The 26,546-nt window shown below is 41.6% G+C and overlaps 1 protein-coding gene across 1 annotated transcript in view; it reads right to left on the minus strand.

The window, feature by feature from the left end:
* Positions 1–9,265, minus strand: part of TACR1 (tachykinin receptor 1) — a 174,615-nt gene extending 165,350 nt beyond the window's left edge. Inside the window, exon 1 of the mRNA XM_032177417.1 lies at positions 8,291–9,265. Coding sequence (XP_032033308.1) covers positions 8,291–8,679 — 389 coding nt within the window. The 5' untranslated portion in view covers positions 8,680–9,265. The remainder of the gene's footprint in view (positions 1–8,290) is intronic.
* Positions 9,266–26,546: the final 17,281 nt, after the last annotated feature.

The raw sequence follows: 26,546 nt of genomic DNA on the forward strand, positions 1-26,546 counted from the left end.
GTTTAGGGGATGGCATAAAAGAAAACATTTGGGTTTTCTGGACCATGATATACCATATCCAAATGATGGACTACTGGTAGACTGTGTACACATTTCCAAAGGTGAAAAGAATGTTGAAAAGCATTTAGCAAGAGTTTTGCTGACCCAGTCAGGACAGTTGTAAACTACCATCTTTGGGGGAAGAACATAAATGTTTTACCCTGTAGCTATTGTACTTGATGTAGAAGGAATCCAGGAGGAGGCTGAGACAAGAATGGACACATATAATGGATACAATTGTGTGTCAGAGTTTACTAGAGAGCATAATATTAATTACTATTAATTGGTATTTTAGTGGTATTTAGTGGATGTCAGGCTTTTCAAATCTTTCCCTCTTCTTACCTTCTACAAGGTAAGTTTCATTATATCCATTTTATCAGTTGGGGAAACTGGGGACCCAGATAGGTTAAACACCTTGCATATGTACACATAGCTAGTAAGTGGTAGAACCAGCACTGGAAGCCACCGCCTGGGCTTGTTCCTAACCATTCTACTGCCAAAGGCTAGGAGTAAGTTTATTAAAGGGTACGCTCATACAAAAGACATGAAAGGCACTCAACAGGGAATCCCAAATATTAAACATAGTGATAACGCTAAATTGGAAAGTAGATTAAGAACTATACAAGAGAAGGGCAGGGGATCAGGCCCAGGGCTGCTTAGACAAATTTCCTTGAGCAGTTCATATGTAGCATTAAAACTCATGCTGATGAGTATGTCTCCAGGTCATCATAAAGCACCTCTTCATCTTTGGTGCTCCTCATCCAGAGAGCTTCATATTTCCCCTTCCACTGAGGTGGAATTGAAGTCTCTCAAGGTGGCAAGAGATAAGTTTGGGGCAATGTAAGCCAGTTCCCCAGTCAGTCTCACATACGTGGGACCTGACATGCACCACTTCATGCTGGAATTTTCCTGTGTCTATGGTATTTTAATATGGTGTGAACAATCAGATAACTACTGTGGATGCAGGAGTTGGAGGGCTGGGTAGAGGGTAGATTTCTCCTGGTTTCACCTCAGCAAGGACAAGTAAAGGGGAGAGTGCACCTGCTGCTAGTGGGGGGTGTTAGAGAAAAATCCAGGGAGTTGACAGCAGTTAGGCCAGAGAAGGGTCCATAAGATGGAGGAGGTGCTTATCATTTTCATCTCTGTGAGTTTCTGGTATGCCTGGGTAGATAGGAGGTAAGATGGAAATGATAAGCACCTCCTCCAATCGGAAGTCTTTCCTGGGCCACAATACCTGTTGAGGGTGGCAAGGTGTGGGTCAGGTATCCTGTGGGGCTCAGTCAACTGGAGTGTGGAAGAAGTAAGTGTGAGTTAGAAGCCATTGTTATTCTAGAACAGGGGTTCTGAATCAAAAGCATTCTATTTTGTAACAAACCTTTATGGTAGGCAGAAATTTGGCCCAGTTTTTCTTTTGCATCAAGGCATAGCATCGTAAGTGTACTATACGGTCTGCTTGAGGCATCGGGTCTGGTTTTCAGATTTTGGCTGATGTGTGCCGAAGAGAAGCATGGTCAGTTTGCTCATGACGCACACATTTTAATGAGTACCTACTCTGTGCCAGGCACTTGGATAGGTGCTGGGAACAGGAAACAAAATAAGGGATCCCTGTTTTCATGGAGCTTGCAATCTAGTAAGCAGGGAGGTGTGGGAGAGATAGACAAGGTACAGACAGTTGCAACACCATGGGATAAACGCTGTGGAAATATAAGGACACCTCAGCCAGACTTGCAGGTCAAGGACAGCATCTTAGTATAAGCACTGAGCTAAGTCAAAGAGGACAGCAAGGTCACTAGGGAGGATGCTAGTCCTAGGTGTCTAGGTGATGCTAGACAGAGTGATGGTAGTAAGGTTACTCCGTTCTGGTCATCTCCTTTTAAGAGGGCCATTAACAAATGGAAATAATCAGTAGAGACTAATGATGATGATGTAAAGTTGGAGGAACCAGGGACAGTTAACCAGAGTTGGGGATGCTTCAAGATAAATAGAAGCTTAATACCTTACCCTTATACTTACTGGAAAGCCTGCTACATGGAAGAGGCCTGAGACAAGTAGGAATAGTCCAAAACCAAAGAGGCAGATTTCATTTCAAGAAAAGGAAGAATTTTGTGATGATTTAATAATTTATTGAATTTAACAAATGGGAAAAATAGAGTAGAATATTTAAGCAGAGTTTGGTACTCTTACAATGGCCCTCCCTGTTTGGAAAGTTGTGGGGTTGAACTTTTATTTGGGTGGAAAATTGTCAAAAAGGCCTCTAATATTTTCTCTTGTGTGACAGGACTCTTACATTGCTTTTCTGCCTCCAATGACAGTTTTCCTTAAATGAGATATCATCCAAAAGCCACCAAGTGCAGGAGCATGTAGGCAGATGTCTAAGGCACATAAAAGCAAATTGCATGGGTCTTCAAGCTGTGAGGGGGTGGAGAGTGGGAGGACAATGCTAAAAGAAATTGTTTCTAATCGCTCTTCCAGGTTGAAACAGAATCCTCATTGGCATCATGAAGATTAAATGAGACAATGGACTGGAGGGAACATAAATAAAATATATCATTATCAATTTTATGAACATAAAACTTCCTTTCTAGTTTCCAAATGATGGATATTAATAAATTACTATGAGTATTCCCAATCCAGTGGTCTTGAAGTTAATTAAAAAACAAAACTCCACATTCATTTCCAAGTGCCTTGCTGCCCCTCTTCCTCTTTGTCGTTTTCCTCCTCTTCTTTCTCTTCATTCTCTTTCATTGTCTCCTCCTTCTCTTTTCTCTCCCCTCCCTCCTCTCTCCCCTACTGCTCTCCCTCTCCTTCTTCTTCTCCTTTTACCAGGAAGTCTTTCCCATATTCCCAAGGGAGTTCTTTGCTCTAACTCTGCTCCCTCTGCATGGCATTGATTGCATTGGGTTATATGCTGTTCGTGACCTTGTTAATCTCCAAAGACTGAGAACACAGTGGCAAAGGCAATGTCTTACTGCCTCAGAATATGGCACACAGTAAGTGCTCAATAGTGGTTTGATGGATGGATGGATGAGGAAAGAGGCCATTCCCTTCACTGCCATCTAATTTTATTTCCTCTTACCATTCTGTGCTGATATTGTCTCTTTGATCCCTGGCTTGTCATTCTCTAGCCTCACTTCTCAAGTTTCTTGTCGGGCATTCCAACTAATCGTTATATTTTCACGTCAAATTCAACATAGAGTATTCTCATTTTCTTCCGGGAAACTCCTCAATTCATTCCCTGATTCACCTGTGAATTCATTTCAGTTGAATCAGTCTGTCGTTGACCTGAGGCACTTAGAAAACATTTGACTTCCATGCTTCTGTCATACAGCTTCTTCTACCTGAAAGATCATTTCTTTTTTTTTTTTTTATCATCTTCTCTAAAAATCTTATCTAATCTTCAAGGCCCAACTCAATTGCCCTATCTTGAGGTCTTCCTTGATCATTCGTTACTGCTGGGCAGGATGTCCCTCCTCTTGTCTCCTATAGAATATATCTGTACAACCCACATGAAACATTTTACTTAATACCTTATATTTTAGTTACCTCTAAATCAGTCTTATTTGTCTTCATATATAGCCCTTTGAGGGAAGAAACAAGGCTGTGAGTTAGGAAACATCACCTTACCTTGATGGCATCAACACTTGATAGACTGAATATCTTTATCTAAGTTTGATGGTGTTTCTGTCTCATGATCCTCATTCTAATTCAGCAACAATAATAGTAACAGTGTCTTGTGCTTGTACTATGTGCTTTTATGTTGAGAATTATTCTTTATTTGCCTCCAATTCAAACTATGATTTCTTCCAGTTTTTTAAAAAAGTAACACTCTTGACCATTCAGGACACTGCAGGCTCCCAGGAGTAGGGAGAGAGTGTGGCGAGTGTAATGGAGCAGCTCCAGAGAAGAGGTGGGCATTGAACTTCTTGAAGAAAGGCCCTGAAATCTAAATGAACCATCTGAGAATTAACAAACTCCATTTTGATCCACATCAATGCTGACATTGGAAAAGACAGGGCCAGTTGTGGCCAATGAGCTTCTAGTGAATGGCCATTCACAGCATCACAGCAGTGCATGGTAATGGGTTTCCAGGGCCATCTGAATTAGTGCAAAGGATCCTGGAATGTAATTCCCCCTCCAGGTGGGGTGAGGAAAGACTGCTCTGAGATAAACAATGAGATTGCAGTTCAACCAACAAGGTAAAGTTCAAGGACAGAGTGCAAGTCTAATAGAGACCTGGAAAGCAGGATATTTAAATTGGTAGCTGAGTATGGCTGGGACAGAGTGTGTAGACGTGAGTTCAGTGGACAAAGTTTTTGTGATTTATTCATGTTTTTGTTTTAGGTTCCTCTTTTACATTATCAGCTCTCTTAGCTCAATTCCTCTTTTGCCTTCAACCATTACTCTCTCTGGATAACTATATTTCTTGGTCTCAGAGAGACCATCTTTATTTGGAGTCTGAGTGAGCAACTGTTACCTTTCATTTTGCTGAAATTATGCTTGCCCTACCAGGTAGAGAAGCAGTGATACCAGGTCAGTGCTTGTCTGGACCTCTCTGTTGCTCCTGTTGCTATGTGTGTGGTTTCAAATCAGGTTATCTGTTGCCCATTCCCCAGCTCCCTGCAGGGCTTGGAGATTGCTTCCCTTCCTCTACTCCCTTCTTAGATTCTGCTCCACAGTACTTGCCAGAGCATCATAATAGAACCAGTAATTGTCACCAACTCCTGAAAATGGGGGTTAGGGTAACAGGGGTGTTGAGGGGGGAGTCATCACCTGTGTCCCCCATCCTCAGATTTCATGAAACTTCATATATACCTTTTAGTTTTATAGTTGTAAAGAATTTTTAAATTCTAAGTCAGAGAAATTATAGAGTTTCAATAGCTAAAATCCCTAGTATTTGTTGGAGTTTAGATAGAGGTAAACCTGATCTTATTTAGCTATATTTGTCTCTAAAACATTTTTAAATTCTAGGTAAACACTGCCTTCAAAAAATAAAATTCTTTCTAATGGAGATATTTCTTCCCTCCCCTCCTCTCCTATCCCCTTCCCACCTCCCACTTTCCTTCCCTCTCCTCTCCTTCTCCTATCTTCCCTTCCTTTTCCCCGCTCCCTTTTTTTCCTTCCCTGACCCCACCCCACCTTTCCTGTAGAAAGACTACAGGAAACATTTAAATTAGTACTGCAATCTGCAACTGAAGTTTTTTCTCTGCATATATCTTGGTTCTAATATGAAATTTGACAAAGTTTACCAAGATAGTTTGACTCAACAATTCCTTTGAAAATCCTTTAAAATGAGAAGATATAGCTTTTTAAAAATTCATTTTATTTGATGTAGTACTTCTACTTATTGGGATCTATCCTGAGAAAATAATCAAGAAGGCAATACAAAATTATCATATATAAATATTCCTTAGATTACTAATTATAATAGCAAAAATCTAGAAATCACCTAAATACACAATAGTAGAGAAATGACCACGTAAATAATAATAGCATATTCACATAATAGAATAGTATGAAGCCATTAAGATTATGTTTCTGAAAACTTTTGAATAACACAGGAAGGTGTTATTAATGTCTTTCATTAATACCAATGGAAAAATGTAGGCTAGAAAATTATATAGAATCTAACCTCAATTATATAGTGTAAGAGTCATAAAGGAGAAATTCAAATGTTAGCAGGTGTTGCTTCTGGTCGGTTAGGTAAGGGGGATTGGATTTTTGTGGTCTTCATGTTTCCCAAGTGTTCTGCAGTGAACAGTTTTAATTTTACAATCGGGAAAACCACATTGCTGTTATTTTTAAAGACTTGATTCAAAGGTTGTCTGTTAAAAATTCAAGGAATATACAAACAGCTGATTTAATATTTCCTCTTAAGTCTGCATTTCCATGCTGGAGAAAAGAGAGATAACTTACAGGGAGAGGACTTAAACCCTCCTTTCTTTCCAATACATTCTTGGGAGAGAATGGATGACCACACATGCAGGAAATACATTCATTGGAAGGCCTGAGGGGGTGAGTTTATAGTGTGCTCACCAGGCTGAGCAAGAAAAGACAGAAGGAGCACTTGGCAGACATGGAGAGAGAGACCTGAAGCCTCATCTCTAATTCTACCTTGAACTCTAATCTTAGGCATGCCATTGATAACCTCCCTGGGCTGTATCTGTATGTTGGAAACATGGTGACATTCCCTGTTGCTGTCATTTCCTAAAGCTCTGGCATCCGAGACCTTTTGATCTCACTAAGCAGGTATCACAGAGGGTCAGGGCTCTGAGATGGTTTACCTAGAGAAAAACAACAATGGAGCGGAAATCTGGCTCCCTGCCTAATCCACTGTGCGGACTGTGACTCTTATCCCCACCTCTAATCTTCTAAGTTCCAGAGGAAAGATCAGGGTTGCAGAACATGTTTCTGTGTAAGCCAAAAGGAGAGAGCTGTCTGCTGGTGCTCCATCAGCTACTGAATGCTCCAGCTTACACTGACTGACAGGTCTTCCTAGAGCTTGTGCAAAGCCCCAGTGCAGAAAAAACAAACAAACAAACAAAACCCCCCAAAAAACTTCTCCTCTAATTTAGGGGGCATCAAGACAGTGTTCGTAAGGCTGAAACGGCATCAGGTTTCACTACCTTGATATTCACTTATATATCTTGCTATCGACTTTTTTAAGTTTAAGGAAGCTGTCATGAGATTAAAGGAGCATGTTAATGCAGAAAGATTTACAGGTGTACCTCACTTTCAGCAAACTGAATATCTGAAAACCAGTGTAGTACAAAAGATAAATTTGTAAAATAATTCATTTCACTCTCACTTTGAGTAATTGGTTTACCATCCACAGTTAAAATACAAACTGATTTTCCACAATTTGTTTTACATAAAACATAGTAAGCACATAGGAGCTGCATATAGAGAGATGTACATGGAACTAACAAATCAGTATTTGGACACCACTGCAAAGGATGGAAATGAAGATTTCCTTGATTTTAAAAGTGTTCATTGACTACAGGAGCTAAAAAAGACTTCTAATAAATTGCAAGTTATAAACAATCTTTACGCAAAGAGGGTTAGTAGTTTGGAAATTTTTTTTGAAGTTTTCTCCTAGCTCCTTCTTTGGGTTTCTCACATTTAGTTATCTCAGGAAGGACATCAAAAGAATCAATTTTAAGATCACAGTGATAGGTGTTTTAAGCATACTTTCACATCCCAGGTAAACATTTAACACCTGTGCACACATAGACATACACATTGGAGACCTAAGATACTCACAAAGGAGACAATACCAATAGAGCTGTGCTCCAATAATCAATTTTCCATCATGCTACCTGAAGAGCCATTCATTCCAGAATACCAGCCCCAGTGTTTGAAATGCCAACCTTTTCACTTTCAATCAGCTTCGGGAACCCTAAACTGTTGGTTGCAGGAACGGAAGAGCTCTCAATTGCCTTTGCCAAGCATGTTTCTCTGTGGATACAGACAGGCTAAATACATACATTTTACATTGCAGGAGAAATTTAGAACACCTCTTGGGTAAGCTTCCTGGATCCCTATCCGTGGAGTTTTTTAAGGATAGCATAACTGTCTCTCATTTCTGAATGAGAATTCCTAGCATTACAGAGTAAACTGCATTAGAATTCTCAGTATCTTATGATACTGATGAAATGCGGTTTCACATCCAAAACAAACAAACAGACAAGCAAAAACCAACGAACCAACCAACCAAACAACAACAACAACTACAACAACAAACTAGAGAGTTGCAGTGGGAGCAGAAAGTCCCAGAATCCTCTAGGTGTACTTAAAACAGGAAGGCAACAAGAGGCTGTCTGACAGAATAACAGGCCTGGAGGAATTTCCAAAGCGCCATCCAGGGTCTAGTCCTTTGTCGAAACCCTAGGTATTGTTTGCAGCCTGCAAGGGTAAAGGGGAGAAGGAATATATGGAAAGGAGCAAAGCAAAAGTTGAAAGTGTCAGGCAGATGAGTGGAGAAGAGATGAAGAAAGGGGAGTTAAATGAAGAAAAGGGGGATGTGTGTTGAAAGGAAGACAGATAGTGATGGGTAAAAAAGAGGAGAAAAAAGTTGAAATAGATAAGATGAAGTTCCCCATCAACAAATGACTCAGTTGATCAGTAAAAAAACCTTCAGAGCATGGGTGGCCAATCTTCCCCTTGACCCATACCCCATCCAGCCCCAAACCTCATAGCAATGCCATGGTCCTCTATGAGAACTTTCTCGCCTTTTCACAAAGGCTAATCTCACCTATCAAACGCCACAGCCGTCATGGAGTAGATACTGGCGAAGACAGCAGCGATGGGGAAGAAGTTGTGGAACTTGCAGTAGAACAGGCCGTAGTACCATTCGTTGTGGACAGCATAGGTGAAGTTCACCACTGTATTGAATGCAGCCATGGAGGCCTCCGCGAAGGCCAGGTTCACCAGAAAATAGTTGGTCACTGTCCTCATTCTTTTGTGGGCTAAGATGATCCACATCACTACCACGTTGCCCACCACAGAGGTCACCACAATGACCGTGTAGGCAGCTGCCCAAAGGACAATTTGCCAGGCTGGTTGCACGAACTGATTGGGTTCCGAGGTGTTAGTGGAGATGTTTGGGGAGAGGTCTGAGTCCACCGGGAGGACGTTATCCATTTCGAAGCTAGGCGGTAAAGCCCTACTATCTGTACACAACCCCACTCTGCAGCAGAGTCCCGTGGCTGGCGCCTGGGGCTCAGGGTCCTGCTTAAGCCAGACAGGAGGGTGGAAGGCTCTTTCTGGGCAGCACTCTTTTTGAAAGCTGAACTGGCGCTCAGAATAGAAACGCTTCTGGATGCACTGCCTGCCTGCCCGCGGTGGCTCTGAATGCCTCCACTTTCAAGCTGCAGGAGACATTTGAGTTCAGAAGTCTGGAGACAGCATCTCTCTTGCGTTAAACTGAAAAAGGGAAAGAAATTCCACCGGTCACGGTTCTAGGAAGCAAGAGATCCCCCGCCTTTATACACCTGCTGCTGCCTGCAGCTCCTATTTCCCCTTCCTCCGCCGGGAAAGGCAAAGCCCTGTGCTGCGTGAGGACTTAGGAGCGAAGTGGGGGCCCATTGCAGCGCGACCTGTAAAAGTTCTGAGCCTATGGCCAGGATTCTGGAGCTCCGTATCCAGCTGGAGATTTTTCCTTCGCCTTTGCTGCAGCTGCCGCCGCCTGCAGTTTCGCGGGCACCTCTCGGTTCGGGTTGCTCAGCTCGCGAGTTAGCTGCGCACAAGGCTTTTATAACCCCCTGCAGAGACGTCACTGGGAAGGGGCAGTACCTGGGCTGCGTACTCGCCAGTCCCGGTGCGCAGCGCGGCAGCTGCGCCAGCTGTTGACAACTGTCTCATTCCACCGCCGCAGCTACCACGCCTTTTGCTGCTTGCTACTTGCCGTGGGAGTCTGCGAGCCGGGAGCCCCACGCACTCCGCGAGGGGGCAGTAGGTGGCTTGGAAGTAACTGACACAGATGCGGTCCGCAGCTGGAATCGTCGTTGCACTAGGGGTGCTGGGAGGAAGGAAGGATTTGGGAAACAGCTGGAGTGGAGGACAATCAACTTCCAGGGAATGAAGCCCAGAGCCCTGCGACAGCTCTGCAGAGGCGGCCTGCCTGTGGCAATGGGAAACGGGCATGTGTGGGGGCGATGTGCCAGCGCCGCGCTCCGGGCCGCGCTCCAGCTACCGAGAAGCCAGAGGCGACGACTCTCTGGTCCAGGTGTCCCGAAAACAACTTTCCTGAGGCTGTGTTTAGGAAACACCCCCACAAAATATCTAGCTCCATTCCCTGGCTAGTTGATTCACCTGAGAAGTGACAGACTCTAAGCTTTGAGGACACTTTCCTCAGCCACCCTGGGGACTTGGCCCCTCGTTCCAGCAGAAGCTCCATTTGAGCCCACCACCTGACCCCTCTGGATGAGCCTCTGCTCAATCACTGGGGACAGGGCTGAGCTCCCTGCGAATCTTGGTGAGCGCAGGAGCCACACTCATAGGCAGCTTGTCGCTCAGAGCGCGCGCGGCTCTGGGCTCTCCGCCAGCAACCACTGCGGCGCTGCGTTTGCCTCCCGGGGACCTGGCAGCCTCCGCCTCCGCGCCTGCCAAGCCTGCAGGCCAGAGCCGGGCCCGGGGTAGCATCGGTGGTCCTTCTCCCTGTTCCCCTTCCAGGTTTGCATAGGGGCTGGAGGACAGGTCAGCCAACCTTCTCTCCCCACGTCCATCCTGCCCTGCCCTCTTCTGACTTTGAGGCCTCATATCCCAGTCCAAGACCATTTCAAACGGTAGAACTGGTGCCAGACACTTGGAGGAGGCAGGGGAAAGACTCGCCAGTCCGTATGAACCCTTTTGGAGAAGCCAAGATGGGACGAGCTCCGCAGCACGTTCCTGCCAGACTGCTGCAGGCAGAGTTCCGCGGAAAACTGAACCCCGGGAGTCCTCAGGGGCCCATCTACCCCGGTGCACCGCCTCCTCCTTTCACTGCGGGGACTCGGAGCTGTGGGACCGGAGCGCGGACCAGCAGACTTGCGCGCAGGTTGGAGTTGGCGCATACCGGCGCCAGCCGGGGAGCGGCGTTTACGCACGGGTACCGCGAGCGCTCAAAGAATCTCTCGGGAAGTGCTTTAATGCTGGGAAATTTACTACACAATTATGCCGGGCAAAAATTGGATCCCACGCCGGGGAGGAGAATCTGCTGGTTTACTCTGTATTTTTCGGAGCCTGGGATTTTAGCGTATGTAGGAACCGCACATTGCTTTGCCAGGTTCTCCTAGGCACCCGTAAACACTGCATAGAAAACTCTAGAGATGCCTTGAAAAGAACAGCGTCCCTTTATTTAGAGCGGCTGCACAGGAGGTCTTCTCTGTGGAAGGGAATGCCTCCTCCACCTTGGATCTCTTCTTGAGGCTTCCACCATCTCAAAGAGCTGACAGAGAGAGGGAGGAAAAGGGAGAGGGAAGGGGATGCGGAGGGTTGGGGGGAGAACCTTCTCTATCTTTAATTTTCCTTCCAAGCTGTTTAAAGTTACCTTTTCTTTTTTCTCCCTGTCCATTGGAGCCAGGCTGACGTTTTCAAAAGGAACTTTACTCAGTGGTTAGGGGAGAAAAAGAAAGCTAATCGAGTAAAATCTAAATATGTAATAAGAGCTAAATATAAAATAAATATGAAATAGCTAAAAAGTAAATATTAAACCATTTATCCTCCATTAGTACAGCAAGTTGATATTTTGAAGCAGGTACTGTGCTGGGCACTGGGGCTGGGGGTGAACAAGCACTTACACTATGGAGAAAGAGAAACAAGAAGCAATTAACTATACAAAATGGGCGGTATTATGATGACCAAAGGTACTAAGCCCTGAGTGAGGAGAGAAGAGGGAGGCCACCTAACCTAAACAATGAGGGGTATCCGTACAGATGGAAGAAAATCTCATCCATGAAGAAGCCTGAAGAATGAGTTAGGATGGGAAGAGGTTGAGGGTGGAAAAAAGGCGAATATTTCAGGCTGAAGTTTTATAAATCAAACCTTGTCACTCTGCTTGAAGTCCCACAATGACTGCCCACCTATGAGCCTGCAGGTCAGACTCGGGCCTGGAGTGGCATCAGGGGTTCTTCTCCCTGCTCACCTTCCAGGTTTGCATAGGGACTGCAGTGCAGGTCAGCCCGCCTGCTCTCCCTGCCTCCATCCTGCCTAGGCCTCAGCTAACTTTGAGGTTTCGTATGCCAGTCCAAGGCCACCTCGAATGGTGGAACTGGTGCCAGGCACCTACATTCCTTACCCTGGGCTTCAACTCTAGTGTGTTGATGAGTCTGGCTTGGGGTTGCATTTCTTTCTACTCTGGGATTTTCATGGCTGGTAGCCATATCTTAGGAATCCTTATGACTTTGCTAAAGTTAGTTTCTCTTCTTAAAAAAAAAAAAGCATATTCATGATGGGTTCACATCATGAATGGGTGAACATGATGGGTATATATATATATATATATATATATATATATATATACCACATTTATATATGTGGTATATAGACAAATATGTACCACATTTTCTTTATGCAGTGTACCATTCATGGGCATTTAGGTTGAGTCCATGTCTTTTCTATTGTGGATAGTTGCTGCAATAAACATATCAGTGCATGTGTCTTTATGGTAGAACAATTTATATCCCTTTGTGTATATACCCTGTAATGAGATTGCTGGGTCAAATAGTAATTCTGTTTTAAGTTCTTTGTGAAATTGCCACACTGCTTTCTACAATGGCTGAACTAATTTACATTCCCATCAGCAGTATACAAGTGTTCCCTTTTCTTTGAAACCTTACCAGCATCTGTTACTTTTTGACTTTTTAATAATAGCAATTCTGACTGATATGGGATGGTATCTCATTAAAGTTTTGATATGCATTTCTCTAATAATTAATGATGGTGAGCAATATTTCATATGCTTGTTGGCTACGGGTATGTCTTCTTTTGAAAAGTGTTCACATCCTTTGCTTACTTTTTAATGAGGCTATTTATTTTTTGCTTGTTAATTTAAGTTCTTTACAGATTCTGGATATTAGACCTTTGTCAGATGCATAGTTTGCAAGTATTTTTTCCCATTCTATATGTTGTCCATTTGCTTTGTTGATAATTTCTTTTGCTGGGCAGAAGCTCTTTAGTTTAATTAGGTCCTATTTGTCAATTTGTTTGTGTTGCAATTGCTTTTGGCATCTTTATCATGAAATCTTTGCCAGGGCCTATGTGCAGAATGATATATCCTAGGTTATCTTCCAGGGTTTTTATAGTTTTACATTTAAGTCTTTAATGCATCTTGAGTTAATTTTTGGATATGGTATAAGGAAGTGGTTCAGTTTCAGTATTTTGCATATGGCTAGCCAGTTATCCCAGCGCCATTTGTTGAATAGGAAGTTCTTTCTCCATTGCTTGTTTTGGTTGGCTTTGTCAAAGATCAGATAATTATAGGTGTATGTTATTATTTCTGGGCTCTCTATTCTGTTCTAATGGTCCATGTGTCTGTTTTTGTACCAGTAGTATGCTGTTCTGGTTACTGTAACCTTGTAGTATAGTTTGAAGTTGGATATGTGATGTCTCTAGCTTTGTTCATTTTGTTTAGAATTGCTTTGGCTATTCAGGCTCTTTTTTGATTGCATAGGAATTTTAAAATTGTTTTCCTAGTTTTGTGAAGAATGTCATTGGTTGTTTGATAGGAATAACATTGAATCTGTAAATTGCTTTGAGTAGTTTGGCCATTTTAGCAATACTGATGCTTTGCATCTAAGAGCATGGAATGCTGTTTCATTTGTTTGTGTCATCTCTGATTTCTTTGAGTAGTGTTTTGTTGTAGAGATTCTTGTTGTAGAGATCTTTCACTTCCCTGGTTAGTTGTATTCCTAGGTATTTTATTCATTTTTTGGCTATTCTTGACGAGATTGAATTCTTGATTTGGCTCTCAGCTTCGATGTGGTTGGTATGTAGAAATGTTACTGATTTTGTACATTGGTTTTGTATCCTGATACTTTGCTGAACTTATGAGATCTAGGTGCTTTTGGGCAGAAACTGTGGGGTTTTAAAGGTATCATCTGCAAACAGAGATAGTTTGACTTCCTCTTTTCCTATTTGAATGTCTTCTATTTATTTCTCTTGCCTGATAGCTCTGGCTAGGACATTCAGTGCTATGTTGAATAGGAGTGGTAACATTGGGCATCTTTGCCTTGTTCTGGTTCTCTAGGGGAATGTTTCCAGTTTTTCCCCATTCAGAATGATATTGGCTGTGGGTTTGTCATAGATGCCTCTTATTGTTTTGAGGTATGTTGCTTCAATACCTAGTTTGCTGAGGGGTTTTAACATGAAGGATGTTGAATTTTATCAAAAGCCTTTTCTTCATCTATTGAGATGATCATGTGGTTTTTGTTTTTAGTTTTCTTTATGTGATGAATCATATTTATTGATTGCATAGTTGAACCAACTTTACATCCCAGGGATAAAGCCTACTTGCTCATGGTGGATTAGTTTTGCTGCTTGATTGGGTTTGCTGGTATTTTGTTGAGGATTTTTGCATCAATGTTCATCAAGGATATTAGTCTGAAGTTTTCTTCTTTGTTTTGTCTCTGCCAGGTTTCAGTACCTGAATGATGCTGGCCTCAAGGAATGAATTAGGAAGTCCCTCCTCCTCAATTTTTGAAAATAGTTTCAGGAGGAATGGTACCAACTCTTCTTTATACATCTGGTAGAATTTGGCTGTAAATCCATCTGGTCCTAGGCTTTTACTGATTGATAGGCTTTTTATTGCTGATTCAATTTCAGAAGTCATTGGTCTGTTTAGTGATCCAATTTCTTCCTGGTTCAATCTTGGAAGGCTGTATGTTTCCAGGAATTTATTCATTTTGTCTAGGTTTTCTAGTTTGTATGCATAGAGGTGTTCATAGTAGTCTCTAAAGGTTTTTTAAAATTTTTATTTCTGTAGGGTTAGTGGTAACATCTCCTTTGTCATTTATGATTGTGTGGGGTTTTTTTTTTTTTGGATCTTCTCTCTTTTTTTCTTTGTTAGTCTAGATAGTATGCTACCCATGTTACTCATTCTTTCAAAGAAGCAACTCCTGGACTCAATCTTTTATATGATTTTTCACACCTCAATTTCCTTGTCTTGGCTATTTCTTGTCTTCTGCTAGTTTGGAGGTTGGTTTGCTAGTTTCTCTAGGTGTGATGTTAGGTTGGTAATTTGAGATCTTTCTAATTTTTTCATATGAGTGTTTAGTGGTATAAATTTCCCTTTTAACACTGCTTTAGCTGTGCCTAGAGATTCTGGTATGTTGTGTCTTTATTCTTTCTGGTTTTAAAGAATTTCTTGATTGCTGCCTTAATTTCATTGTCATTGTACCAAATGACAATTGTACATTGTCATTGTACCAAATGACAATTGTACATTGTCATTGTACCAAATGACAATTGTACATTGTAATTTTCATTGTACCCAAAGTCATTCAGAAGCAGGTTGTTTAATTTCCATGTAATTGTATGGTTTTGAGCAATTTTTAAATTATTGTTTTCTATTTTTATTGAGCTATGGTCCAAGAACGTGGTTGGTATAATTTTGTTTTTGTTTTTTAATTTGCTGAGGGTTGTTTTATTCCTGATTGTGTGATCAGTTTTAGAGTATGTGCCATGTACAGTTAAGAAGAATGTAAATTCTGTTGTTTTGGGATGGAGAGTTCTGTTAGTTCCTATTGATCAAGTGTTGAGTTCAGGTCCCGAATATCTTCGTTAGTTTTCATCCTTGATGATCTGTCTAATACTGACAGTGGGGTGTTGAAGTCTCCCACCATTATTGTGTGACTGTCTAAATCTTTCATAGGTTTCTAAGAACTTGATTTATGAATCTGGGTGTTCACGTATATATATATGAACAAGAAGATCTAACTATCCTATATATTTATATTTAAAGAGATTATATATATATATAGGACACACAAGGTGAGATACATATCTATATCTATCTATATATAAGATAGTTAGGTCTTCTTGTTCAATTGAACTCCCTTTACCATTATGTAATGCCCTTCTTTGTCTTTTTTGATTGTTGTTGTTTTAAAGTATTTTGTCTGAAATTAGGATAGCAATCCTTGCTTTTTTTCTGTTTTCCTTTGCTTGGTAGATTTTTCTCCATTCCTTTACTTTGAGCCTATGTGTGTCATTGCATGTGAGATGCACCTCTTATAGATGTTGGTTTTCCATTCCTGAGTTACTTCACTTAGAATAATGGTCTCCAATCCCATCTGGGTTACTGCAAATGCAGTATTCCATCTCATATATATATGAGTAGTATTCCATCTCATATATATATACCACAGTTTCTTTATCCACTCGTTGATTGATGGGCATTTGTTCTGGTTTCATGTTTTTTCAATTGCAAAAATTTTTCATATTTTGACTTCTTTTCCTCTGGGTAGATGCCTAGTAATGGGATTGCTGGATCAAATGGTAAATCTACTTTTAGTTCTTTAAGGAATATCCACACTGTTTTCCACAGTGGTTTACTTTCCCACCAGCAGTATAAAAGTGTTCCCTTTCTGCCCCATCCATGCCAACATCTCTTATTATTATTTTTGGAGACAGAGTCTTGCTCTGTTGCCCAGGCTGGAGTGCAGTGGCATGATCTCAGCTCACTGCAACCTCTGCCTCCTGAGTTCAAGTGATTCTCCTGCCTCAGCCTCCCAAGTAGCTGGGACTACAGGCACGTGCCACCACACCTGGGTAATTTATGTATTTTTAGAAGAGATAGGGTTTCACCCTTCGAGGCCAGGCTGGTCTCGAACTCCTGACCACATGTGATCCGCCTGCCTTGGGATCTCAAAGTGTTGGGATTACAGGTGTGAGCCACTGTGCCTGGACCAACATCTATTATTTTTTGATTATGGACATTCTTGCAGGAGTAAGGTGATATTACATTGTGGTTTTGATTTGCATTTCCCTGATTATTAGTGATGTTGAGCATTTTTTCATGTTTGTTGGCCATTTGTATATCTTCTTTTGAGAATTGTCTATTCATGTCCTTAACCCACTTTTTGATGAGATTATTTGTTTTTTTTTTTCTTGCTGATTTGCTTGAGTTACATGTATATTCTGGATATTAGTCCTTTGATGCATAGTTTGCGAAGATTTTCTCCCACTCTATGGGTTGTCTGTTTACTCTGCTGATTATTTCTTTCTCTGTGCAGAAGATTTTTAGTTTAATTAAGTCCCCCTATTTATCTTTGTTTTTGTTGCATTTGCTTTTGGGTTCTTGGTCATAAAGTCTTTGCCTAAGCCAATGTCTAGAACGGTTTTTCCAATGATATCTTCTAGAATTTTTATGGTTTTAAGTCTTAGATTTAAGTCTTTGATCAATATTGAGTTGGTTTTTGTATAAGGTGAGAGATTAGGATCCAGTTTCATTCTTCTACATATGGCTTGCCAGTGATCCCAGCATCATTTGTTGAATAGGGTATCCTTTCCCCACTTTATGTTTTTGTTTGTTTTGTCAAATATCAGTTGGCTCTAAGTATTTGGGTTTACTTCTGGGTTCCTTATTCTGTTCCATTGGTCTATGTGCCTATTTTTATTACAAGTACAATACTGTTTTGATGACTGTGGCCTTAATAGTGTACTTCGAAGTCTGGTAATGCGATGCCTCCAGGTTTGTTCTTTTTGCTTAGTCTTGCTTTAGCAATGCAGGCTGTTTTTTGGTTTCATATGAATTTGAGGATTGTTTTTTCTAGTTCTGTGAAGAATGATGGTGATATTTTGATGAGAATTGCATTGAATCTGAAGATTGCTTTTGGCAGTATGGTCATTTTCACAATTGAGTCTACCCACCCATGAGCATGGGATGTGTTTCTATTCAACATAGAATTGGAAGTTCTGGCCAGGGCAATCAGACAAGTGACAGGTCTCACACAATTCCCACACAGCCTGCAAGGCCATTCTCACTCCCATCATGCCCCTGCAACAGCACGAAGTTTATTTCTAGGCAGTCAGAAGCAGGGCTGAGATGTTGCCCCAGGCCACAAGGCTTCCCTCTGGAAAAGCAAACGGGGCTTTCAGGTTTTGCACCTCCCCACCTGCTGCGGCTTCTGTGCTTGTACCTGCATTCCACGTTTACTCCCTTCCCCAGATTCCGTCCAGGAAACTCCATGTTCAGTCAAAATTATTACAAAGTTCACCTGGAAGTTTTCTTCTCTCTGTGGTGTTTCCTCAATTACACTGGCAGCCCTCCCCAAAGACCTAGGAGACAAAGTCAGAAACTGCTTCCCTGGGGACCGAGAGTGCCCACAGGGCTCTTCCCACTGCTTCATCTCCGTGCATTTTTTGCTCAGCTGTCTAATTCTGCTTCAAATACTCCTGCTGTGATCTGGACTTTCAGTTTTCCCAGTGAGGATGTATGTTTGGGGGTGGATGTTTTCCCTTACACACTTCGGACACTCACAGTTTTTCAGCTGTCTCATGGGACCTGCAGTAGTAAGCTGCCTCTTTCAAAGAGGTCTGTGGATTCTCTTGGTTTTCTTGGTGTGTTCCTGCAGTAGTTCTTGGAGCAAAAGTTAATTGTGTGAGTCTCCACACCCTGCTGTGTCCATCCAAGAGGGAGTTGCATGTTAGTCCTGCCTCCTATCTGCCAGTTTCCTCAACCCTGTAGAATCTGATGACTATGCATCTTGGTGATGCTAACCTTGTATAGTATCTCACAGGGGTTCTGTGCATTCTCTGAATTTGAATGCTGGCCTCTCTGGCAAGGTTGAGGAAATTTTTATGAATGATATCCTCAAATATGTTTTCCAAGTTGCTTGCTTTCTCTCTCTCTTTTGAGGATGCCAATAAATTGTAGATTTGGTCTCTTTACATAACCCCATATTTCTTGGGGGTTTTGTCCATTCGTCCATATTCTTTTTTCTTTATTTTTGTCTGACTGAGTCATTTTGGAGAATCAGTCTTCAAGCTCTGAAGTTTCTTCCTCAGCATGGTCAATTCTGCTGTTAATATTTGTGATCGTTTTGTGAAATTCTTGCAGTGAGCTTTTCAGTTCTATCAGATCAGTTTGTTTCTTTCTTAAAATGGCCATTTAATCTTTCACGTTGTCTTATTGTATTCCTTAGATTCATTGGATTGTGTTTCAACTTTCTCCTGAATCTCCACAATCTAGGTCCTATCCATATTCTGAATTATATTTCTGTCATTTCAGTCTGGTTAAGAACAATTTCTGGGAAACTAGTGCCATCATTGTTTGGAGGTAAGAAGACATTGGCTTTTTGATTTGTCAGAGTTCTTGTGCTGGTTCTTTCTCATCTGTGTGAGCTGATGTTTCTTCAGTCTTTGAAGCTGCTATCCTTTGGATGAGTTATTTTGCTTTTCTCTTCTATGCTGCCCTTGGAGGTTTGATTTTGGTGTAATGTGGGTGGATTCTACTGGATTCATTTTGGATGATTTTAGGAAACTAAGGCTCAGCTCAGCATTCCTGGGCTGCGTTCTCTAATTCTGCATGGCTGGTAGCAGTCTTCTGGCTTTGTTCTCTGGTCACTTAAGGTTAAGAACCTTCTGCACTAGAGGGGCTGAGGTGTTCTCAGTCCACTGGCCACAACACTCTGATGAGTGGTGCTGGCTAAAGGGCTTCAGTGGGGAGATGGCAGTGGGATCCATGCTTACTTGCATGTGCCAGCAGCCACAGCAGTGTAGCAGGGTGCATGTGTATAAGCTGGGGCGGGATACGAGGGGGAGCGGGGTTGTAGTGTTCCTGTGTTTGCTCATGCCAGTGGCAGTGGCAGTGTGGCAGGACTTTACCTGTATTTAAGTGTTGCCAGATTACGTTTCAAAAAGGCAATCTGTGTAATTTACTAGCAATTAGATTATCTTTTCCCCACATCTACTCCAGTTACTGGGCTTGTTAGTTTGATCAGTCTGTTGGCTATAAAATATCATAACACTGTTATGATAGAGTGTACATTTTTCTTGACTACTACAGAATTTGAACTTCTTTAAGATTTTTTTGTTCTTGTTTTGTTTTCGGTTATTTGGATTTTCTTATCTATAGATTGTTTATTCACATCTCTTGCCCCTTTTCTGTTGAATTGTTTCTAGACATTTTTTTCTTAGTGTTCTTTGTATATTTACAGATATAAACACTTTTCCTTTCATAAATATTTCAAATATTTATTTCTAATGCTATTATTTCTCTGTGAATTGATGTGTTTGTCACAAAAACTTACACAATTTTTATATAGTCATATTTGCTTTAATAGTATTCAGCTTTTCCAGTATGGCTTTTTTTACATAGTATCCAAGATTTTCTTGGTGGTTTCTTATTTTTTTATTTTTTGCATATAGGTCTTTAATTCACCTGGAGTTTTGTTATTGCATATGATTAAAAGGAAGTAAAAATATTTACTTTCATTTTCTTTCATGTAGTTAGCTGGTTTTGACAGCTGCATTCATTTTCTTAGTGAATTAAACCATTATTATTGTCAAAGATTAAGTTTTCAAACATATGTGATTTAATATTTATATTCTCCAGTCATCCTACTGATCCACTTGTCTATTCCTATGGCATTGCTATATATACCACATAATTTCCTACTTTTCCTATCCCTTGCAATCGGGCAGAACCATATGACTAATTCAGTCCAATATGTTGTGAGTGGAAATGATGTATGTCACTTCTAGTCTGAAGCATAAAAATGTGGGTGTGTGTGTGATAGAGAGAGAGAAAGAGAGAGAGAGAGAAAGAGAGAAAGACAGACTACTTCATGTATTCTCTTTCCACTACCAAGTCCCCTTGTTCCAAATGATCCAGCTACAAGATGGAAGGTCCCTATCACCTTGAATTGCCAAGTGACTGTGTAGCACAGACCCCTGTCAAATCATTACGGACATGTAGCATGAGCAAGAAATAAACTTTTGTTGTGTTAAGGCACCAGAGCTTTGGATTAATTTGTTACTCATCATGCAATAACTCATCCTGACTATTACAGGAATAAAGATTCTGATATTTGGTAAGACAAGTTCACCTGAGTTCTCACTGAATGCTGTTCTTATCTATTTCTGGGAACCACATTTAAACTTGAATATTTTTTATTCAATTAAAAACCCCAAGCCAGTTGACTGGCTTCATTTCTGGAAGATTTTGGGGGACTAAACTGCAGTAGAATTAGTATTCTAATTGAAACTGTCTGAAATTTACTTGTTAATTTTGACAATATTTATATTTTTGATATTAAATTTTTTCATCCAGGAACATGATATGCATTTCTATTTCTTTAGGTCTTATTTTATATCTTTCAAAAATGATTTCATAATGTTGGCTAAAATAATTCTAGTCTTTTTTTTATTATACTTTAAGTTTTAGGGTACGTGTTCACAACATGCAGGTTTTTTTACATATGTATACATGTGCTGTGTTGGGGTGCTGCACCCATTAACTCGTCATTTAACATTAGGTATATCTCCTAATGCAATCCCTCCCTGCTCCCCCACCCCACAACAGGTCCCGGTGTGTGATGTTCCCCTTCTTGTGTCCATGTGTTCTCATTGTTCGTTTCCCACCTATGAGTGAGAACATGCAGTGTTTGGTTTTTTGTCCTTGTGATAGTTTGCTGAGAATGATGGTTTCCAGCTTCATCCATGTCCCTACAAAGGACATGAACTCATCATATTTTATGGATGCATAGTATTCCATGGTGTATATGTGCCACATTTTCTTAATCCAGTCTATCATTGTTGGACATTTGGGTTGGTTCCAAGTCTTTGCTATTGTGAATAGTGCCACAATAAACATATGTGTGCATGTGTCTTTATAGCAGCATGATTTATAATACTTTGGGTATATACCCAGTAATAGGATGGCTGGGTCAAATGGTATTTCTAGTTCTAGATCCCTGAGGAATCGCCACACTGACTTCCACAATGGTTGAACTAGTTTACATTGCCAACAGTGTAACAACAGTGTAAAAGTGTTCATATTGCTCCACATCCTCTCCAGCACCTGTTGCTTCCTGACTTTTTAAAGATCGCCATTCTAACTGGTGTAAGATGGTATCTCATTGTGGTTTTGATTTGCATTTCTCTGATGGCCAGTGATGATGAGCATTTTTTCATGTGTCTTTTGGTTGCATAAATGTCTTCTTTTGAGAAGTGTCTGTTCATATCCTTCGCCCACTTGTTGATGGGGTTGATTGTTTTTTTCTTGTAAATTTGTTGGACTTCATTGTAGATTCTGGATATTAGCCCTTTGTCAGATGAGTAGATTGCAAAAATTTTCTCCCATTCTGTAGGTTGCCTGTTGACTCCAATGGTAGTTTCTTTTGCTGTGCAGAAACTCTTTAGTTTAATGAGATCCCATTTGTCAATTTTGGCTTTTGTTGCCATTGCTTTTGGTGTTTTAGACATGAAGTCCTTGCCCATGCCTATGTCCTGATGGTATTGCCTAGGTTTTATTCTAGGGTTTTTATGGTTTTAGGTCTAACATGTAAGTCTTTAATCCATCTTGAATTAATTTTTGTATAAGGTGCAAGGAAGGGATCCAGTTTCAGCTTTCTACATATGGCTAGCCAGTTTTCCCAGCACCATTTATTAAATAGGGAATCCTTTCCCCATTTCTTGTTTTTGTCAGGTTTGTCAAAGATCAGATAGTTGTAGATATGCGGCATTATTTCTGAGGGCTCTGTTGGTCTATATCTCTGTTTTGGTACCAGTACCATGCTGTTTTAGTTACTATAGCCTTGTAGTATAGTTTGAAGTTAGGTAGTGTGATGCCTCCAGCTTTGTTCTTTTGGCTTAGGATTGACTTGGCAATGCGGGCTCTTTTTTGGTTCCATATGAAATTTAAAGTAGTTTTTTCCAATTCAGTCCTGGGCAAACTGGAATGATTAGTCATCCTCGAGAAATCAACCAAATTCCTAAGAGAGAGGGAGAGGTAGAAAGCGAAGTCAAAGATGACTTACTTCCACCATTGGAAACCTTGACCAGTGGTGGCACCATTGATTTATTTATATGTTATTTATTTATATGCTATTTTTATTTTACTTTTTCTTTTAGATTCAGGGTGTACATGTGCAGGTGTGTTACACAGTATATTGCATGATGCTGAGGTTTGGGTTTCTAATGATCCTATTGCCCAAGTAGTGAACATAGTACACAATAGGTAGTTTTTAAACCCATACCTGCCCCTCCCCTTTTTAGGAGTCCCCAGCGTCTATTTTTCCTATCTTTGTGTCCATGTGTACTCAATGTTTAGCTCCCACTTATAAGTGAGAATAAACAGTGTTTGGTTTATTGTTACTGTATTAATTTGCTTAGGATAATAGCCTCCAGGTGCATCCACGTTGCTGTGAAGGATATGATTTCGTTGTTTTTTATGGCTGTACAGTATTCCATGGTTATATGTACCATATTTTATTCATCCAATCCACTGTTGATGGACACCTGGGTTGATTCCATGTCATTGCTATTGTGAAGGTTGCTGTAATAAACATACAAGTGCATGTATTTTTCTGGTAGAATTATTCACTTCCATTGGGTATATACAAAGTAATGGGATTGCTGAGTTGAATAGTAATTATATTTTTAGTTCTTTGATAAATTACCAAACTTTTTCCCACAGGGCTAAACTAATCTGCATTTTCACCAACAGTCATAAGCATTCCCTTTCTCCACAGCCCCACAACATCTATTATTTTTTGACTTTTTAATAGCCATTCTGGCTTGTGTGAAGCAATATCTCATTGTGATTTTGATTGGCATCTCTCTGATGATTAGTGATGTTGAGCATTTTTTCATATGTTTTTTAGCTGATTGTAAGTCTTCTTTTGAGAAGTGTCTGTTCATGACCTTTACCCAGTTTTCAATGGGAGTTTCTTCTTGATTTCTTTAAGTTCTTTATAGACTCCGGATATTAGTCCTTGGTCCAATGCATAGTTTACTCACGGTGATGGTGAGGTGCAGCTCAGAATTAAACTCTCAAAAGGATGCCTTGGGCTTACATCCAGGGAGAATGGGGCAATGCTCCAGCAAGCAGTATGGGCAAGAAGCTGTGGGGAGTGTGGTTCACTCACATCTCAGTCAGTTTCACAGCAGCCTGTTGCAGAGCAGTGAGTATTGTCCTAGATATGAGTAGGATGACCTGGTCTCCCTGTCCCTCCTTAGCCAGGCAGTGGTTGCAGCTGCATCAGCCTGAGCTCAGGCTGAAGATGGGGGACAGTCCAGAGTTAAACTCTCAAAATAGAGCCTTGGGCTTGGGACCAGAGAGAGCCAGGGACCACCCAGGCTGGCAGCATGAGCAAGAAGATGTGGGAAGTATGGTCCACTTGAGTCTCAGTCTCAACAGATGATTGTAGCAGGGAAGCAAGTCCCTGCCTGAGTGTGCATAAGTGCACCCATTCTCCTTTCTCCCTCCTTGGAGCAGTGCAATGGCTGCAACCATGTCTGTAAATCTCCGGTATCTGGGGTCAAAATGGCACCCAGCTGAGGCTGCTCTAGGCTCAGATGCCTGCGGAATTCTGTGTGGTTTCTGTTTCTGGAGCAATATCTCTGTGCAATCTTTAGGTAGCTCCACATGTGCCCTTGCACTTCCTGCTTTTGGAGAGACCTGTAGAGTCAACTGTCACATCCATATCTTGTGTCCTAGATAGTCAAGGAGAAGATCAATTGCCAGTGATGGTCAATTATAAGCTAGTTGAAAAAAGGGATGTGAGGCAATAGGGACACAACTAGACTTTCTGGTTTATAAGAGCATAAACTTGAAACAATGCTTTATCTTTCACTCAGCTCTACCAGAAGTGCCTCATTACACACCCTCATTCTCAGGACCAAATCTATTTTGATTAACTTTTAACTAAGAAAAAGAGCTGTCAACATGAATCCTTAAAATTATTTGTGTCTCTAAAAGACAGCTGAACTGTAGTAAATATTTAATACTAAAATCACAAAATGGAAGATGGCCGAATAGGAACAGCTCCGGTCTCCAGCTCCCAGCCCCAGCGACACAGAAGACAGGTGATTTCTGCATTTCTGCTTGAGGTACCGGTTTCATCTCACTAGGGAGTGCCTAACAGTGGGTGCAGGACAGACGGTGAAGCGCACTGTGCGCGAGCCGAAGCAGGGCGAGGCATTGCCTCACTCGGGAAGCGCAAGGGGTCAGGGAGTACCCTTTCCTAGTCAAAGAAAGGGGAAACAGACACCTGGAATATCGGGTCAGTCCCATCCTAACACTGCACTTTTCCAACGGGCCTGGAAAACGGCACACTAGGAGATTGTGTCCCGCACCTGGCTCGGAGGGTCCTATGCCCACGGAGTCTCGCTGATTGCTAGCACAGCAGTCTGAGATCAAGCTACAAGGCGGCAGCGAGGCTGGGGGAGGGGCGCCCGCCATTGCCCAGGCTTGCTTAGGTAAACAAAGCAGCCAGGAAGCTCGAACTAGGTGGAGCCCACCACAGCTCAAGGAGGCCTGCCTGCCTCTGTAGGCTCCACCTCTGGGGGCAGGGCACAGACAAACAAAAACTCAGCAAGAACCTCCACAGACTTAAATGTCCCTGTCTGACTGACAGCTTTGAAGAGAGTAGTGGTTCTCCCAGCACGCAGCTGGAGATCTGAGAATGGACAGACTGCCTCCTAAAGTGGGTCCCTCACCCCTGAGCAGCCTAACTGGGAGGCACCCCCCCAGTAGGGACAGACTGACACCTCATTCAACCAGGTACTCCTCTGAGACAAAACTTTCAGAGGAACTATCAGACAGCTGAATTTGTGGTCTCACGAAAATCCGCTGCTCTGCAGCCACCGCTGCTGACACCCAGCCAAACAGGGTCTGGAGTGGACCTCTAGTTAACTCCAACAGACCTGCAGCTGAGGGTCCTGTCTGGTAGAAGGAAAACTAACAAACAGAAAGGACATCCACACCAAAAACCCATCTGTACATCACCATCATCAAAGACAAAAAGTAGATAAAACCACAAAGATGGGGAAAAAACAGAGCAAAAAAACTGGAAACTCTAAAAAACAGAGCACCTCTCCTCCTCCAAAGGAACGCAGTTCCTCACCAGCAATGGAACAAAGCTGGATGGAGGATGACTTTGATGAGTTGAGAGAAGAAGGCTTCAGACGATCAAACTACTCTGAGCTACGAGAGGAAATTCAAAACAATAGCAAAGAAGTTAAAAACTTTGAAAAAAAATTAGAAGGATGGATAACTAGAATAACCAATGGAGAGAAGGGCTTAAAGGAGCTGATGGAGCTGAAAGCCAAGTTTCGAGAACTACGCGAAGATTGCAGAAGCCTCAGTAGCAGATGCGATCAACTGGAAGAAAGGGTATCACTGATGGAAGATGAAATGAATGAAATGAAGAGAGAAGGGAAGTTTAGAGAAAAAAGAATAAAAAGAAATGAAAAAAAGCCTCCAAGAAATTTGGGACTATGTGAAAAGACCAAACCTACGTCTGATTGGTGTCCCTGAAAATGATGGGGAGAATGGAACCAAGTTGGAAAACACTCTGCAAGATATTATCCAGGAGAACTTCCCCAATCTAGCAAGGCAGGCCAGCATTCAGATTCAGGAAATACAGAGAACGCCACAAAGATACTCCTCGAGAAGGGCAACTCCAAGACACATAATTGTCAGATTCACCAAAGTTGAAATGAAGGAAAAAATGTTAAGGGCAGCAAGAGAGAAAGGTCGGGTTACCCACAAAGGGAAGCCCATCAGACTAACAGCTGATCTCTCAGCAGAAACTCTACAAGCCAGAAGAGAGTGGGGGCTGATATTCAACATTCTTAAAGAAAAGAATTTTCAACCCAGAATTTCCTATCCCGCCAAACTAAGCTTCATAAGTGAAGGAGAAATAAAATACTTTACAGACAAGCAAACGCTGAGTGATTTTGTCACCACCAGGCCTGCCCTAAAAGAGCTCCTGAAGGAAGCACTAAACATGGAAAGGAACAACCGGTACCAGCCACTGCAAAAACATGCCAAATTGTAAAGACCATCGAGGCTAGGAAGAAAC

This window comes from Hylobates moloch, unplaced genomic scaffold, assembly GCF_009828535.3.
Source record: "Hylobates moloch isolate HMO894 unplaced genomic scaffold, HMol_V3 SCAFFOLD_15, whole genome shotgun sequence".
In the NCBI taxonomy this organism is placed as follows: domain Eukaryota; kingdom Metazoa; phylum Chordata; class Mammalia; order Primates; family Hylobatidae; genus Hylobates; species Hylobates moloch.